Source organism: Kogia breviceps, chromosome 8, assembly GCF_026419965.1.
Source record: "Kogia breviceps isolate mKogBre1 chromosome 8, mKogBre1 haplotype 1, whole genome shotgun sequence".
Taxonomy (NCBI): Eukaryota; Metazoa; Chordata; class Mammalia; order Artiodactyla; family Physeteridae; genus Kogia; species Kogia breviceps.
In genome coordinates, this window is record NC_081317.1 from 34,932,763 (window position 1) to 34,949,207 (window position 16,445).

The 16,445-nt window shown below is 36.4% G+C and overlaps 1 protein-coding gene across 3 annotated transcripts in view; it reads left to right on the plus strand.

The window, feature by feature from the left end:
- Positions 1–10,090, plus strand: part of ZNF782 (zinc finger protein 782) — a 75,740-nt gene extending 65,650 nt beyond the window's left edge. For all 3 annotated transcript variants that reach the window (XM_067041170.1, XM_059071788.2, XM_067041172.1), the window contains one exon: positions 276–10,090. In XM_067041170.1, the coding sequence (XP_066897271.1) occupies positions 276–2,155 (1,880 nt within the window). In that variant the 3' untranslated portion in view covers positions 2,156–10,090. The remainder of the gene's footprint in view (positions 1–275) is intronic.
- The last annotated feature ends 6,355 nt before the right edge of the window (positions 10,091–16,445 follow it).

Sequence of the window (16,445 nt, forward strand, 5' to 3'; positions counted from 1 at the left end):
TTTATATCCTCTTCTCTACCTGGTTTTGAAAATTATACTTTAAGATACAAAATATAGATGTAGTTTCATTTCTAGATTCCTCTCTATCTTGCCACTAGAAAAAGTTTTTTTAACAACAAAATAAGAGAGAATATACACTTGAAATTACTTTAATTTTGGGAAACTGAGCCAGACACGATGGAGTCAAATACATAAAGGGGGATATGTATATAAATGTCACTCCATAATAAGTGTGTTAAATATCATTAAATATTTTTTAATTTTATCACTTTTAGAAGAATCCCAACCTGATGAACTCTTACAGGAGAGCCTAGAAAACCAAGGCAAACATTTGAGGCAAGTTTTATTCGTCAACAAATCATTGACTACAGAGCAAGAAATTTCAAGAAAACTATGTACTCTGGACATAAACATTTTCCCTGCAGAAACAATGCCTTGTAAATTTGACACTACGGGGTCTACTTACTTGCTTCTTAGCTCATTGACCCCACACTGTCAATATTCAAGAAAGAAGGCTTATGAGCTTAATGTATGTGAGAATTGGCTCCTCAGTATTAAGGATCGCAGGACTAATACTGGAGAGAAATCTTTTGTTTATAGTAAAAGTGTGAAAGCCTTTGGACATAAAGACAAAGTTATTCCCCATCAGACAATTCAGACTTTACAGCAAACTTTTGAATATAATGAATGTGGAAGAGATTTTCTTGAAAAGACTGCCCTTGTTACATCTAAGGCTACCCACTCAAAAGTGAAATCTTATAAATTCAATAAATTTGGGGAAAACCAATATGATAAATCAACCTTGATAATCTCTCAGAGCAATCATCCAGAGGAGAAGAGTCACTATGAGTTTAATAGATATGAATATACTATGGATAAAAACAGAAATAATTTCAGTAGGATCACTCAAAGAACTGACACAGAAGGGAAATCTTTCAGCCAAAAATTACACATTAGAGAACAGCAAAAAATTAATATAGGGGTGAAACCCTTTGAATATGGAAAGAATTTCAGCCATAATTCAACCCTCCAAGTGCATCAGAGAATTCACACAACAGACCAGTCCTCTGACTGTAGCACATGTACAGAATCATTGGCTTACCAGTCAACTTCCAATGTACATAAGAGAACTCAAATAACAGTGAAACCCTATGAGTGTAATGAATGTGGAAAATCCTGCACTATGACTTCATGCCTGATTCAGCCTCAGAAAAGTCACACAGAGGAGAAACCCTATGAATGTCATGAATGTGGGAAAGCTTTCAGTGAGAAGTCACGCCTAAGAAAACATCAGAGAACTCACACAGGAGAGAAACCCTATAAATGTGATGGATGTGAGAAAGCTTTCAGTGCAAAGTCAGGCCTAAGAATACATCAGAGAATTCACACAGGAGAGAAACCTTTTGAATGTAATGAATGTGGGAAATCTTTCAACTATAAATCAATCCTCATAGTACATCAGAGAACTCACACGGGGGAGAAACCCTTTGAATGTAATGAATGTGGAAAATCTTTCAGCCATATGTCAGGCCTAAGGAATCATCGGAGAACTCACACAGGAGAAAGACCATATAAATGTGATGAATGTGGGAAAGCTTTCAAACTGAAGTCAGGTCTAAGAAAACATCATAGAACTCATACAGGGGAGAAGCCCTATAAATGTAATCAATGTGGGAAAGCATTCGGTCAGAAATCACAACTCAGAGGACATCATAGAATTCACACAGGGGAGAAACCCTATACATGTAATCATTGTGGGGAATCTTTTAGCCAGAAATCAAACCTCAGAGTACATCACAGAACTCACACTGGGGAGAAACCCTATAAATGTGATGAGTGTGGAAAAACTTTCAGGCAGAAATCAAATCTCAGAGGACATCAGAGAACTCACACAGGGGAGAAACCCTATGAATGTAGTGAATGTGCCAAAGCTTTCAGTGAGAAGTCGGTCCTAAGAAAACATCAGAGAACTCACACAGGAGAGAAACCCTATAATTGTAATCACTGCGGAGAAGCTTTCAGCCAGAAATCAAACCTCAGAGTACATCAGAGAACTCACACTGGGGAGAAACCCTATAAATGTGATAAATGTGGGAAAACTTTCAGCCAGAAATCAAGCCTTAGAGAACATCAGAAAGCCCACACAGGGAACTAAACATATAAATGTAATGAATATGGAAAAGCTCTGAGCTGGAAATCAAGTCTCGCAATACAAAATAAAACATAGGAGAGAACCCCTATGAATATAATGAACACTTGGAAGTTCCTCTGCAAGATACTAGCTTTCACTAAACATCAGAGAACTTACACGAGAGAGAAATTCTTGGAATATATTTTACACGGGCAGTCTCATCTTGAGTGCAGTCCTCATTGTAGATCAGAGAATTCAATTCAGCAAAGAAACTCTGTAACGATAATGAATACAAGAAATACTCTGTGCATTCAATCCTTGGAAAACACACTGCAGAAGAATCCTGGGAATGTAATGAAAATTTCAAAACTTTGTCCCAGCAATCAAAATTCATTCATCATCAGAGAAATCGAACAGAGAAAATTTAGAATATAATAAATGTGAGATAACCTTTAGCCAAAAGCCAGCTTTCTCAGTAAAGCAGAAAATACATAGAGACCTCACAGTATATCAGAGCAGACAAGAAATCAGGGTAATGGATGTGGGGAATCCTTCTACTATAAGTCACACCTCAATTTGACTAACACAGGGTAATAACTATATGGCATATGATGACTATTAATTGTTCACCAATGACAATTTCCTTTTTTCTCATGCCACACCTAGTCTAAATTTCTCAACTACTCTGTCATCCAAATGAGATCATATTTTTAACCTCTGGATAGTGAAATGTAGAGGTCAATGGCAAGTCTTGCTAAATACACCTCTCAAATTCTTAATGTTTTCTCCTGTCCCTTGTCAGAATGGAGTGGAGATTACCCCCAGCAAAACCAAAGAGGCTCATGCATGGAAGATGAAAGAGTACAAAGTAGAAAGAAACAGGGCCAAAGAGTGACTGTTGAATGAAATTTTCTTCTGCATGTACGCAGACATTTTGCTGTGATGAAATAAACATGTTCTTTGCTGGGCTTCTACAGTTTGGGTATACTTAATACTGATATTTACTCACCAACCCTCAGTTAACAAAGCCTATGAACATGATTTCTGTGGACATGTGAACTCAGTGTAGTGTATCAGAAATATCACACAGGAAAAACCCCTGACAACATCCTGAATGACCATAGTTTTTTATCCACAACTCTTCCTCCTCAGTCGGGTAAATATCAGGGGAAGATATCTAACATAACAACATATATAGGTAATCCTTTACCCAAAACATGATATCTCATTAAATATAATCAAGCTGTGAATGTGTGAATGCTTTCAATGAGTCATCAAAGTTTAATATATCTCAGTTTGTTATAAGGGAAAAATTTATCAATTTGAGAAAGGTAAATAATAGCATTTATGTTATATAAAAACTATTTCATATGTAATATTAAGACAATGAAATATAACAGTATTGGTTCATAGATATTCACTAGAATAAGAAGATTTTTTTTGTGTGTGTGTGTGGTACGTGGGCCTCTCACTGTTGTGGCCTCTCCCGTTGAGGAGCACAAGCTCTGGACGCGCAGGCTCAGTGGCCATGGCTTAAGGGCCCAGTCGCTCCACGGCATGTGGGATCTTCTCGGAACGGGGCACAAACCCATGTCCCCTGCATCGGCAGGCGGATTCTCAACCACTGCACCACCAGGGAAGCCCGAAGATTTTTTAAAATAAGAAATAAATTGCATAAACTGCACAGTGTTGAATGTATGTGAATATTTTCTGAGTTCTCTATTGTGTGTCTGAGTGTGCATGCCACTTAGATGTTTGTTTTGTATGTATATTGGAAGTCAACTGCACTGTAACAGAATTATGTACCCCTTACTTAGTAACTATTCTGATATCAGCTATGATTTGCCACATGTATATTAATAACAAGTAAACCTTTTACAGGAAGTAGCTGAAAATTCAGAATCCTATACCTCATTCCTTTTCTGCTACCTCCTGACATGCGCATATAGGAAAGGCCATTGTTACTAAGCTGTCTTTTTTAACAAAGTCAAACCATGTTTTCTGTGTACTTTTGTATCATCTCTGGGTCACTAATACAAATACTGTATTGAAGCATACACACATACAAATATATATAAAAGTGTGTGTATATATTCTATCTCTCTCTTCAGTGTCACTGAGTCCTTCCTCAGTGGTATCAAGTATACTGATAAGCCCTTTGAAGGCATTCTTCATTTATTGTATGTGTTTTTTATTTCCAGCATTTAAATTTTACTATAGTTTATATCTCTTTGTTGAAATAACCTATCTGATCTTGCATGTTGTTTAGCTTTTTTACAATCATTTTATACGGTGTTTGGCATTCTCTGTCTCAGTTAAACAACTGCTTGGGTTCTTGTTTCTCTCTGCAGCCACCTAGCTCTCCAGACTTTGGGCTAGTTTTTTGCCTTGCAATCTCAGATATCTGATGTATTCAAGAAAAGTTGTTAAATTTAAACTTTTCCCAGCTGTCTTCTTGTTTAGGAATAGGAGCAGTGCTTTTTCCTGCTCTCTAATGATCTGAAATGTAACTGAAAGTTGTTAGTTGATTTTTGACATATGTTCCAGGATAATTTGATGTGAAAAAGATGACTTTTTTCAAAAATGGTGATAAAATAATTGGATAATAGTATATTTTAAATGCACTTTGATGTTTATACCATAATTAAAGATTTATTCAAAATAAATTATAAACCTAAACAAAGTTTAGGTTTATAACAAAATAGCTAAACAAAATAGCTAATAGTACAAAATTTCTGTTGGGAAACATGGAAACTAATTTGAAGCACGCAGAGATTTTTAATATGTAACACAAAGAATTGTGTGAGACATAAAAGCAAAAATGATAAATTGGAGTTCATTAAAATTTAAAGTGTCTGCTTTTCAAGAAAACAAAAAAGAAAATCACACATTGGGAGAAAATGTCTAATAGATACGTCTGTCAAAGGACTTGCATCCACAATATGTAAAGAATGTTCATAATGCAATAATAATACAAACAACTCAGTTTAAATGGGAAAAAAAGGATAAGATTAAAACAAGCATTTCACAATAGAAGCTATATAGATAGCCAGTAAGTACTAGAAAAGATGTACAAAATTTTAGTCATCAGGGAAGTGCAAATTAAAATTATAATGTGATAGCATTAAAAATCCATTTGATGGTTCCTTTTTTTTTTTTTTTTTGCCTTTTAAACATCTTTGAGTATAACTTTTACAATAGTGTGTTAGTTTCTCCTTTACAACAAAGTGAATCAGTTATACATATACATATGTTCCCATATCTCTTCCCTCTTGCGTCACCCTCCCTCCCACCCTCCCTATCCCACCCCTCTAGGTGGTCACAAAGCACAGAGGTGAAATCCCTGTGCTTTGCGGCAACTTCCCACTAGCTATCTAATTTACTTTTGGTAGTGTGTATATGTCCCTGCCACTCTCTCACATCGTCACAGCTTACCCTTCCCCCTCCCCATATCCTCAAGTCCATGGTCTAGAAGGTCTGTGTTTTATTCCAGTCCTACCACTAATCTCTTCATGACATTTTTTTTTCTTAGATTCCATATATATGTGTTAGCATACGGTATTTGTATTTTTCCTTCTGACTTACTTCACTCTGTATGACAGACTCCAGGTCCATCCACCTCATTACAAATAACTCAATTTCATTTCTTTTTATGGCTGAGTAATATTCCATTGTATATATGTGCCACATCTTCTTTATCCATTCATCTGTTGATGGACACTTAGGTTGCTTCCATGTCCTGGCTATTGTAAATAGAGCTGCAATGAACATTTTGGTACATGACTCTTTTTGAATTATGGTCTTTTCAGGGTATACCCCCAGTAGTGGGATTGCTGGGTCATATGGTAATTCTATTTTTAGTTTTTTAAGGAAACACCATACTGTTATCTATAGTGACTGTATCAATTTACATTCCCACCAACGGTGCAAGAGTGTTCCCTTTTCTACACAGCCTCTCCAGCATCTATTGTTTCTATATTTTTTGATGATGGCCATTCTGACTGGTGTGAGATGATATCTCATTGTAGTGTTGATTTGCATTTCTCTAATGATTAATGATGTTGAGCATTCTTTCATGTGTTTGTTGGCAATCTGCATACCTTCTTTGGAGAAGTGTCTATTTAGGTCTTCTGCCCATTTTTGGATTGGATTTTTTGTTTTTTTTGTTATTGAGCTGCATGAGCTGATTGTAAATTTTGGAGATTAATCCTTTGTCAGTTGCTTCATTTGCAAATATTTTCTCCCAGTCTGAAGGTTGTCTTTTGGTCTTGTTTATGGTTTCCTTTGCTGTGCAAAAGCTTTTAAGTCTCAGTAGGCCCCATTTGTTTATTTTTGTTTTTATTTCCATTTCTCTAGGAGGTGGGTCAAAAAGGATCTTGCTGTGATTTATGTCATAGAGTGTTCTGCCTATGTTTTCCTCTAAGAGTTTGACAGTGTCTGGCCTTACATTTAGGTCTTTAACCCATTTTGAGTTTATTTTTGTGTATGGTGTTAGGGAGTGTTCTAATTTCATACTTTTACAAGTACCTGTCCAGTTTTCCCAGCACCACTTATTGAAGAGGCTGTCTTTTCTCCACTGTATATTCTTGCCTCCTTTATGAAAGATAATGTGACCATATGTTTGTGGGTTTATCTCTGAGCTTTCTATCCTGTTCCATTGATCTATATTTCTGTTTTTGTGCCAGTACCACACTGTATTGATTACTGTAGCTTTGTAGTATAGTCTGAAGTCAGGGAGCCTGATTCTTCCAGCTCTGTTTTTCTTTCTCAAGATTGCTTAGGCTATGTGGGGTCTTTTGTGTTTCAATACAAATTGTGAAATTTTTTATTCTAGTTCTGTGAAAGAATGCAGTGGTAGTTTGATAGGGATTGCATTGAATCTGTAGATTGCTTTGGGTAGTAGAGTCATACTCACAATGTTGATTCTTCCAATCCAAGAACATGGTATACCTATCCATCTATTCGTATCAACTTTAATTTCTTTCATCAGTGTCTTATAATTTTGTGCATACAGGTCTTTTGTCTCCTTAGGTAGGTTTATTCCTAGATATTTTATTCATTTTTTGCAATGGTAAATGGGAGTGTTTTCTTAATTTCACTTTCAGTTTTTTCATCTTTAGTGTATAGGAATGCAAGAGATTTCCATGTATTAAATTTGTATCCTGCTACTTTACTAATTCATTGATTAGCTCTAGTAGTTTTCTGGTAGCATCTTTAGGATTCTCTATGTATAGTATCATGTCATCTACAAACAATGACAGCTTTACTTCTTCTTTTCTGATTTGGATTCCTTTTATTTCTTTTTCTTGTCTGATTGCTGTGGCTAAAAGTTCCAAAACTATGTTGAATAAGAGTGGTGAGAGTGGGCAACCTTGTCTTGTTCTGATCTTAGTGGAAGTGGTTTCAGTTTTTCACCATTGAGGACGATGTTCGCTATGGTTTTGTCATACTTTGCCTTTATTATGTTGAGGAATGTTCCCTCTATGCCTACTTTCTGCAGGGTTTTTATCATAAATGGGTGTTGAATTTTGGCAAAAGCTTTCTCTGCTTCTATTGAGATGATCCTATGGTTTTTCTCCTTCAGTTTGTTAATATAGTGTATCACATTGATTGATTTGCATATATTGAAGAATACTTGCATTCCTGGGATAAACCCCACTTGATCATAGTGTATGATCCTTTTAAAAGAGAAAGAGTTTTAAGCATGTTCAAGAGTTTTATGCATGTTCAAGACTGACTAAAATTAGGAGCTTCCCTGGTGGTGCAGTGTTTAAGAATCCGGCTGTCAATGCAGTGGACATGGGTTCTATCCCTGGTCCAGGAAGACCCCACATGCCGTGGAGCAACTAAGTCCATGAGCCACAACTACTGAGCCTGCACTCTAGAGCTCATGAGCCACAACTACTGAGCCTGTGTGCTACAACTACTGAAGCCCGTGTGCCTAAAGCCCATGCTCCACTACAAGAGAAGCCTCCACAATGAGAAGTTGCACACTGCAATGAAGAGAGTAGGCCCCGCTCACTGCAACTAGAGAAAGCCCGTGTGCAGCAACAAAGAGCCAATGCAGCCAAAAAATTAATTAATTAATTTTTTAAAGACTGACTAAAATTAGATTGAATTTAATTAAGTGAATGACTTTTATTAAAGGTGAAATAATACAAAACTAGAATTTGGGGTTTTTTCTCTAACAGTACAAAGTTTTCTTGAAATATTGATCTGTTTTTGATAACAGATTGTAAAGTTTCTTTACCAGTAACTTTCTGCACTTGCTTTTGAAATCTTTTATTGTCATTTAGGTTAAGTGAGTAAATATTGTTTCGCTGTGATTTATGATCCTACTTGGCCAAATATTTAAAACTTTTGATATGTTTTACAAACTTTCTCCAATCAAATTCTAAATGAAGTTTTTTTGACCTCTACCTAACTTTGAGATGCTTAAGAGAGCCTCTGAACATCTCAAAGACAGATATTTAATTAGGCTTACCTGGTCTGTTAAATTACATGGGAAACATGTTCAAATGAGTAATGATAAACTTTCTTAGGTTATATTGCATGAGTAAATATTATTAATAGAAATGTGTTAGAAATTATATGAAGTTCCTAAAATTTGAAATGTCCTGGTATATTGTCACTCATAATTCTAGTTATCTTAAAATGTTGTATGTCACAGAAATAGCCAAATATCTTTGGCGATTGCATTGTAATCAGACCTTTAACCATGCTTTTAAGTCTTTTGCTGTTTATAGACAGTTATTGTCTTACTCTGATGCTTTTACAAAAATGCTTGTAAATGACTTGCTTTTAAGCTCCAAAACTAAATTAGACTCATAGCAAAAGGACTTCCACCTTGTATGAGGACTATTTTAGCAATGGCTCTCTTATGTAAGGCTACTGAAGACACAGTAGTAGAGTCTCCTTTAACTATTTATGTCCCACACTCAGCACTACTCTGCAAGCTGACTAACTTCTTACAAAGTATTGTTGATTTCTGCACCTAATACTACGTCAGTTCCATGTAATACCTTACCCTGCAACTTTGTTTCCAGTACCACAGGAAGAAAACAAATTTTGTTAACTGATTAGGTTCTTGCTCCCAGGAATGATTTATAAGAAGCTTCTATTGATAATGCTGACCTAATTTAATTTACAGATGGGTCCTCCTTAAAGGATGAGTAGGGATTTAATGAGCAGGATATGCAATAACTACCACAGTAGACATAGTTGAAAGCTCTTATTTACCAGGAAAAAAAGTCATGACAACAAGCCAAATTAATTGCCTTAACCTGAGCTTGTCAGCTAGCTAAAGACCAGGTAACAAATATTTATACTAACAGTCACTATGCTTTAGGAGTGGCACACAACTTTGGAATGCTATGAAAATAATGAGGTTTATAACCTCTTCCAGACAACCTATTTTAAAAATGGAAAACAGGTTACAGATTTATTCATTGTTATACAACTGCCTAAACAGTTAGCAAATATTAAAACAGCAGGGCATTCCAAATCTGATATTATGGAAGCTACAGGAAATCAGCTTGCTGATGTTGCAGCCAAACAGGTAGCTTTAAAAATACTCATCCTGTCCAGCCTCAAGAACATCCACTGCTCTCCATTAACTCTGCTAACCCACTAAAAGATTTCCTTCTTCAGGCTCAAGAAATTGCCACCAAAGTAGAGAAACAAATATAGCAGCAAAAAGGGGGAATTTTTAACCTTTCACCTAAACATGGTTTAGACCTGATTTAAAAAACAAAACTAAACTGATAGTGTCTCTTGGAGCACTGTGGCCATTACTCCAGCATGTGTATTCTTTAACACATTTTCTTACCTGAGAAAATGGTTTTATGGGGAAAACAATATTTTTGGAAACTTTCACTCATGGTGTTCAAGAGAAATATATTGTATTATTGTCAGGGTCTTATTGAGGCACTGAAAATAAAATTTGGTAACTAACTCCATTTACAGCAGGTTCCCAAGAGATGAAAACTTGAAGGATTATAAATTGCAAACTAAAGATTTTGTTTATTGGAAAGGACGACAAATAAAAGATTCTTTGAAGCCATGATGGAAAGAACCTTATCAGGTATTATTAACTAATCCATGTGTAGCCAACTGAAAGACATAAATTCTTGGATTCACATCTCTCATGTTAAAAAGTCCCTTCTACCTGAATGGACTTTGGCCTGTTTGTAACACCTGCCTTCAACTAAGACAAGCATCACCAAGCTAGGACCAGAATATGACAACAATAGCAGACAGCTAACCCAAGAGTCTGAACCAGAACTTTAAGACCTATCCTACTAGTTCAATTGTACTGATTACCAAATGTCTCTCTGTCAAAATTGAAACTTACTGTTTTACTTCAAGCTATACTTTTGCCCCAGTGTTTAAGATGGAAGAAAAATTCTTTAGTAAAGTTATCACAGAATATAGCTACTGGAGGCAATTTGACTGATTGTTGGATCTGCCATCAAATTCCTCAGTCAATACAAGGCTAATATAGATCCCTCATAACTCCTATCACTGACATTTTTCAGATGTTCTTATAATCTATAAAATGTTTCCCCATCAGCATATACCTCCATGTTATTTTACCACCTTAGATTAATTTACTCAATTCTGAAGTTTCTATGATAGGAAAGTGATTTGTAAAACTGAATGGCTCTTGATTTTTTAAACTGCTTTGCAAAGAGAAACTTGTGCTATAATCCAGACTGTTGTGCTTTCATACTGAATGAGTCTTCTAATATAACTCATCTAATGACTCACATATAAAATAAAATTCCTGTATTAAAGGATCCCCTTCCTAGTCTAGGTGAAATCTTGGGTAGATGGTTCATCTCTGGGGATTTATGGCTTAAATACTCTGCTTATGACTTTGTTATGGCTGTTGGCTATATTGACTGTGTTCTGCATAATTTATAGAGTAATCTCTTGTGCTCTCAATGTATATTCAAAACTCCAACTAAAATAATGGTGCCTAAATGACTTGAAACTATTGATCATATCTATAGTTCTAGATAAAATAATGGACATGCATAATGCACATACAGGGTAAAATTGGCATAAATCCTATTGGACAACCTAGAATTGACTATCAGTCCTTGTTAAGCATCCTACTAGTCTAACCCCCTAAAAGGAAAGAAAGAACCAGACTATTAAAACCTAGCATTGGGGGACATAATGGATTCAGGGCAGGTAAGCAACAACCCTGGCATTGGGGGACCAAATATTTAATCACCTAATGCTTTCTATTGAATGATTAATGATCAGAAGTGGGGAAATGGTGAAATAAAGTTTGTATTTTAGGGCCAGACAAGAAAAAATTAAACATAAAATTCTCTGTCTGTTTGGACCTTCTCCCTCCCTCCCTAATGTGTAGTGTGCATCTGCATTACACATTAACCAAACCTCCTCAAAGATGGGAGAGCTTCCTCAACCATAAAGATCAACCTTTTTTTCTTTCTTCTGACACTAACAATGGAACTTTAAAAAAAATAGCCTTTGGGGAATTCCCTGGCCTAGTGGTTAGAATTCTGGGCTTTCACTGCCATGGCCTGGGTTCAATCCCTGGTCAGGGAACTGAGATCCCACAAGCCACATGGCATGGCCAGGAAAAAAGAAAAAAGAAAAAAATAGCCTTTGTTCCCAACTCTGTAAGGGGTCATGGTGACTTGCTTCTTGCTTTGTATGTGCTTACCTGGACTATGTATCTTTGGTGAACTGTATATAAAATATAAGTATGTCATTGTCATGTATGATCCTTTGTCTCAAAAATGTATATGGGGCTTCCCTGGTGGCGCAGTGGTTGAGAGTCCGCCTGCCGATGCAGGGGACACGGGTTCGTGCCCCGGTCTGGGAAGATCCCACATGCCGCAGAGCGGCTGGGCCCGTGAGCCATGGCCGCTGAGCCTGCGCGTCTGGAGCCTGTGCTCTGCAACAGGAGAGACCACAGCGGTGAGAGCCCGTGTACCGCAAAAAAAAAAAAAAAAAAAAAAAAAATGTATATGACTGTGGCTTCAACTTCTAACAGGCAAGAAGTACTCAGAGCTTTCCAAGATTCTGTCTCCCAGGTTATAATTCTGTTTGGCTCAAATAAAATTCCCTTTTTTCTTCTTAACTTGATTGTTAATTGAAATTTTGGCAATAAATCTAACAAAATATGTACAAGATCTTTATAAGGAAAACTACAAAACTGAAAGAAATGAAAGAATAACTAAACAGATGGAAAGGTATTCCATGTTTATGGATAGAAAGACTAGATATTGCCAAGATGTCAGTTCTTCCCAATTTGATCTATACATTCAATGCAATCCCAATAAAAAATCCCAACAAGTTATTTTGTGGATATAAACAAACTGATTCTAAAGTTTACAGAGAGGCAAAAGACCCAGACTAGCCAACACAATATTGGAAGAGAAGAATCAGGTCAGAGGGCTGATGTTACCCAACTTCAAGACTTACTATAAAGCTATAGTAATCAAGACAATGTGGTATTGGTGAAAGAACAGACTGATAGATCAATGTACCAGGATATAGAGCCCAGCAATGACCAACACAACTACAGTCAACTAATCTTTGACAAAGGAGCAAAAGTAACACAATGGAGAAATGACAGATTTTTCAATAAATGATGCTGAAATAATGGGATGTCCACATGCAAAAAAAAATTTATCTGGACATTACATGCTTTACAAATATTAAATTTAAATGAATCATAAACCTAAATGTGAAGTGCAAAACTATAAAACTTCTAGAAGATAACATAGGAGAAAATCTAGATGATCCTGAGTTTGGTAATGACTTTTTAGATATAAAACCAAAGACATGATCCATGCAAGAAATAACTGATAAGCTGCACTTCATTAAAATTAAAATTTTCTGCTCTACAAAAGGCATTGACAAGAGGATGAGGAGACAAGACACAGCCTAGGAAAAATTATTTGCAAGAGACATATCTGATAAAGGACTGTTATCCAAAATATATAAAGAACTCTTAAAACTAAACAATAAGAAGACAACCAACCCAATTAAACAATGGGCAGATCTGAATAGACACCTCACCAAAGAGAAGCATATAAAAAGATGCTCACCATCATATGTCATTAGGGAATTGCAAACAAAAACAATAAGATACAACCATACACCCATTAAAATGGTCAAAATCAAAGACACTGACAACACCAAATGCTGAAGAGAATTCCCATTCACTGCTGGTAAGAATGCAAAATAGTTCAGCCACTTGGAAGTTAGGTTGGCAATTTCATACACAACTATACATACTCATACATTAGATCCGGCAATCATGCTCCTTGGTAAACACTCAAAGGTGTTGAAAACATACGTCCACACAAAGACTTGCACATGGATGTTTATAGCAGCTTTATTTAAAATTTCCAAAGCTTTGAAATAACCAAGATGACCTTCAGTAGGTGAATGGGTAAATAAACTGGGGTACAGCCAGACAATAGAATATTATTCAGTATCAGAAATAAATGAGCTATCAAGCCATTAAAAGACATGAATTAGTAAATGCATATTACTAAATCAAAAACGCCAATCTGAAAAAGCTACATACTGTATGATGCAAACTATTATGACATTATGAGAAAGTCAAAACTATAGAAACAGTAAAAAATCAATGGTTACCAGAGGTTAGAGGGGAGGGGCGGATGAACAGGTAAAGCACAAAGGATTTTTAAAGCAGTGAAACTTTTGTATGATGTAATAATGGTGGCTACATTGTTAAAACCCACAGGAATGTATAACACCAAGAGTATACTCTAATACAAACTATGGATTTGGGTAATAATGATATATCAATGCAGGTTCATTGAGTGTAACAAATGCACGGCTCTGGTGCAGGATGTTCATAGTGCAGAAGGCTGTATGTCTGAAGGGGCAGGAAGTATATAGGAACTCTCTGTACTTTCCTCTCATTTTTGCTGTGAACCTAAAACTGCTCTAAAAAATAAAGCCTACGGCTTCTCAGGTGCCGCAGTTGTTTAGAATCCGCCTGCCAATGCAGGGGATGCGGGTTCGTGCCCTGATCTGGGAAGATCCCACATGCCGCGGAGCAACTAAGCCTGTGTGCCACAGCTACTGAAGCCCGCGCGCCTAGAACCCGCGTGCCACAACTACTGAAGCCTGCGTGCCTGGAGCCCGTGCTCTGCAACAAGAGAAGCCACCGCAATGAGAAGTCTGCGCACCACAATGAAGAGTAGCCTGCACTCGCCGCAAGTAGAGAAAGCCTGCACGCAGCAACGAAGACTCAACGCAGCCAAAAATAAATAAATAAAATAAATATTTTTTTTAAAAAAAAGCCTATTAAAAAGAGGAAAAAAGGACACAGAGCAAGCTGAAGGATCTCCCAATGGCAAGAGCTAGAACGTATTTAGCAAAAAAATATAGTAAAGGATTATAGCCCAACGAATGACATAAATCTTCACCTGTCTATACAGATAAAAACAAATGGTTAAATAAATAAATTGGGAGAAGGGACAAATCCTCCTTACAGAAGTCCAATTAATAACAGTAGAAGACGTTAATGTACTTCAGCCAAATATCACCAGCAACACACTTGTAGTTGAACAATTTGGACTTTAATAGTCATTGCAATGAGGCAGAGTGCACACCACATGGGAACCATAAACTGTTTTAGTAAAAGGGTATTAGGAAGGAATTACTGGATTTGAGCTTTGGTTAGTTCATTTTGCAGAGGTTCAAAGGCAGCTGAATTTAGTCTGGATTGGGTGTTGTTAAGAAAAAAGGCAGCAGTCACTCATCAGCTGAGAGAGGGATATTTCTAATTTTGAGAGTAGCAGAACAACCTTGTTTTTGTCCCTACTTATGCAAAATTATAAACTGGTCTTGCTTGTCTTACATCATCATAGTCACAAAATGACCTTGTCCACTTGGTGTTCAGTGAGATTGTTTATATCCAACAGGAGAACAGCTCTGTTTAGCTCTGAGCACCAAGACAGCTTTAATGGACAGCCAGGCTCTAAGTGTCAGGCCAGTTCCCTAATGTCAGAGTCTCAAAGGAAGACAGAAATTGAAAACCACCATCAGAACACCAGAGTAATCACTGATGCAGGCAAGATCCACAGATGAATGCTAAATTGGTGGGTGATACTATAAGGAGACACAGAATGTTTTACAGCCTCAAAGTATTCTTCTGCAAATATTTATTAGTAACTGTAGTGGTGCTGCATCTACACTGGTAGCACCGGACTTGGAAGAGGTGGAGCATGGAGAGTGTCTGTGGCCCCTCTCAGGACACGAAGGCTGTGTTCCCAAGCCTGGCGCAGTGCCCTAGGCATGGGATAGGAGTGAAAGGCAAGCGTTTCCAAGGAAAGGAGCTGAAAGGCCTTATATTTTTTAAATGTTTGTATTCCTTAAGAATTTAAGAAATTTAGAATTTAAATTTTAAAACTTCAAAATTGGGACTTCCCTGGTGGTCCAGTGGTTAAGACTCCACGCTCCTAATGCAGGGGGTCTAAGTTTGATTCCTGGTTAGGGAAATAGATCCCGCATGCCACAACAAAGATCCTGCATGCCACAAATAATACCTGGCACAGCCAAATAAAAAATAAATAAATAACTGATTTTAAAAAAACTTTAAAATTGTCTTTTAAGTGCTTATAGCTTGAATCCCTATGAAAGTTATTGTAATATGAATGCCATGGATATGGACTTACTTTGTTCTGGCACCTACCTCATTGTTCTAACGAGGTTAGTGAATGTCCTTTTTCCACCACTGAAACCAGCTCTGATACATAATATGTTCTCACTTTCTTTTCTTCCTGGACCTGAACTTTTATTGCACAAAGATCAGTTGCTAAATATTTTAGCAGTAGCATGCATGTTAATATGAACACATTGTTATGCATTTTCAATTCTTTTCTAATCATTACTAAATATTTTTACTGTGATGAAAGTCACAATTTTTCCTTTAGGTTTAACAAACAAAAAATACAAATGTCAAAGAGAAAAACACACATTAAAAACTTTTTTAGAATTCTAATTGGAACTTTAATTTTATTATTTTCATCTAGGAAAATACTACTTATTAAAGTTTCTGAGGTGTCAACAGATTAAAGTTTTATAACTTGATTCACAAAATTGCACTTACTGATAACATTAATCCTTTTTTCTTGCTAATCAAAACAACCACATTTTATCATTGCCATATAAAATAATCAGCGTTACAAAATATCAACCAAGAAATGTATGCGTGTGTGTATTTATATACAAGTATAAGCAGAGGTTTCTAATTTGGTTCTAATTTCAGAAGTGTGCACACAAATTTTAA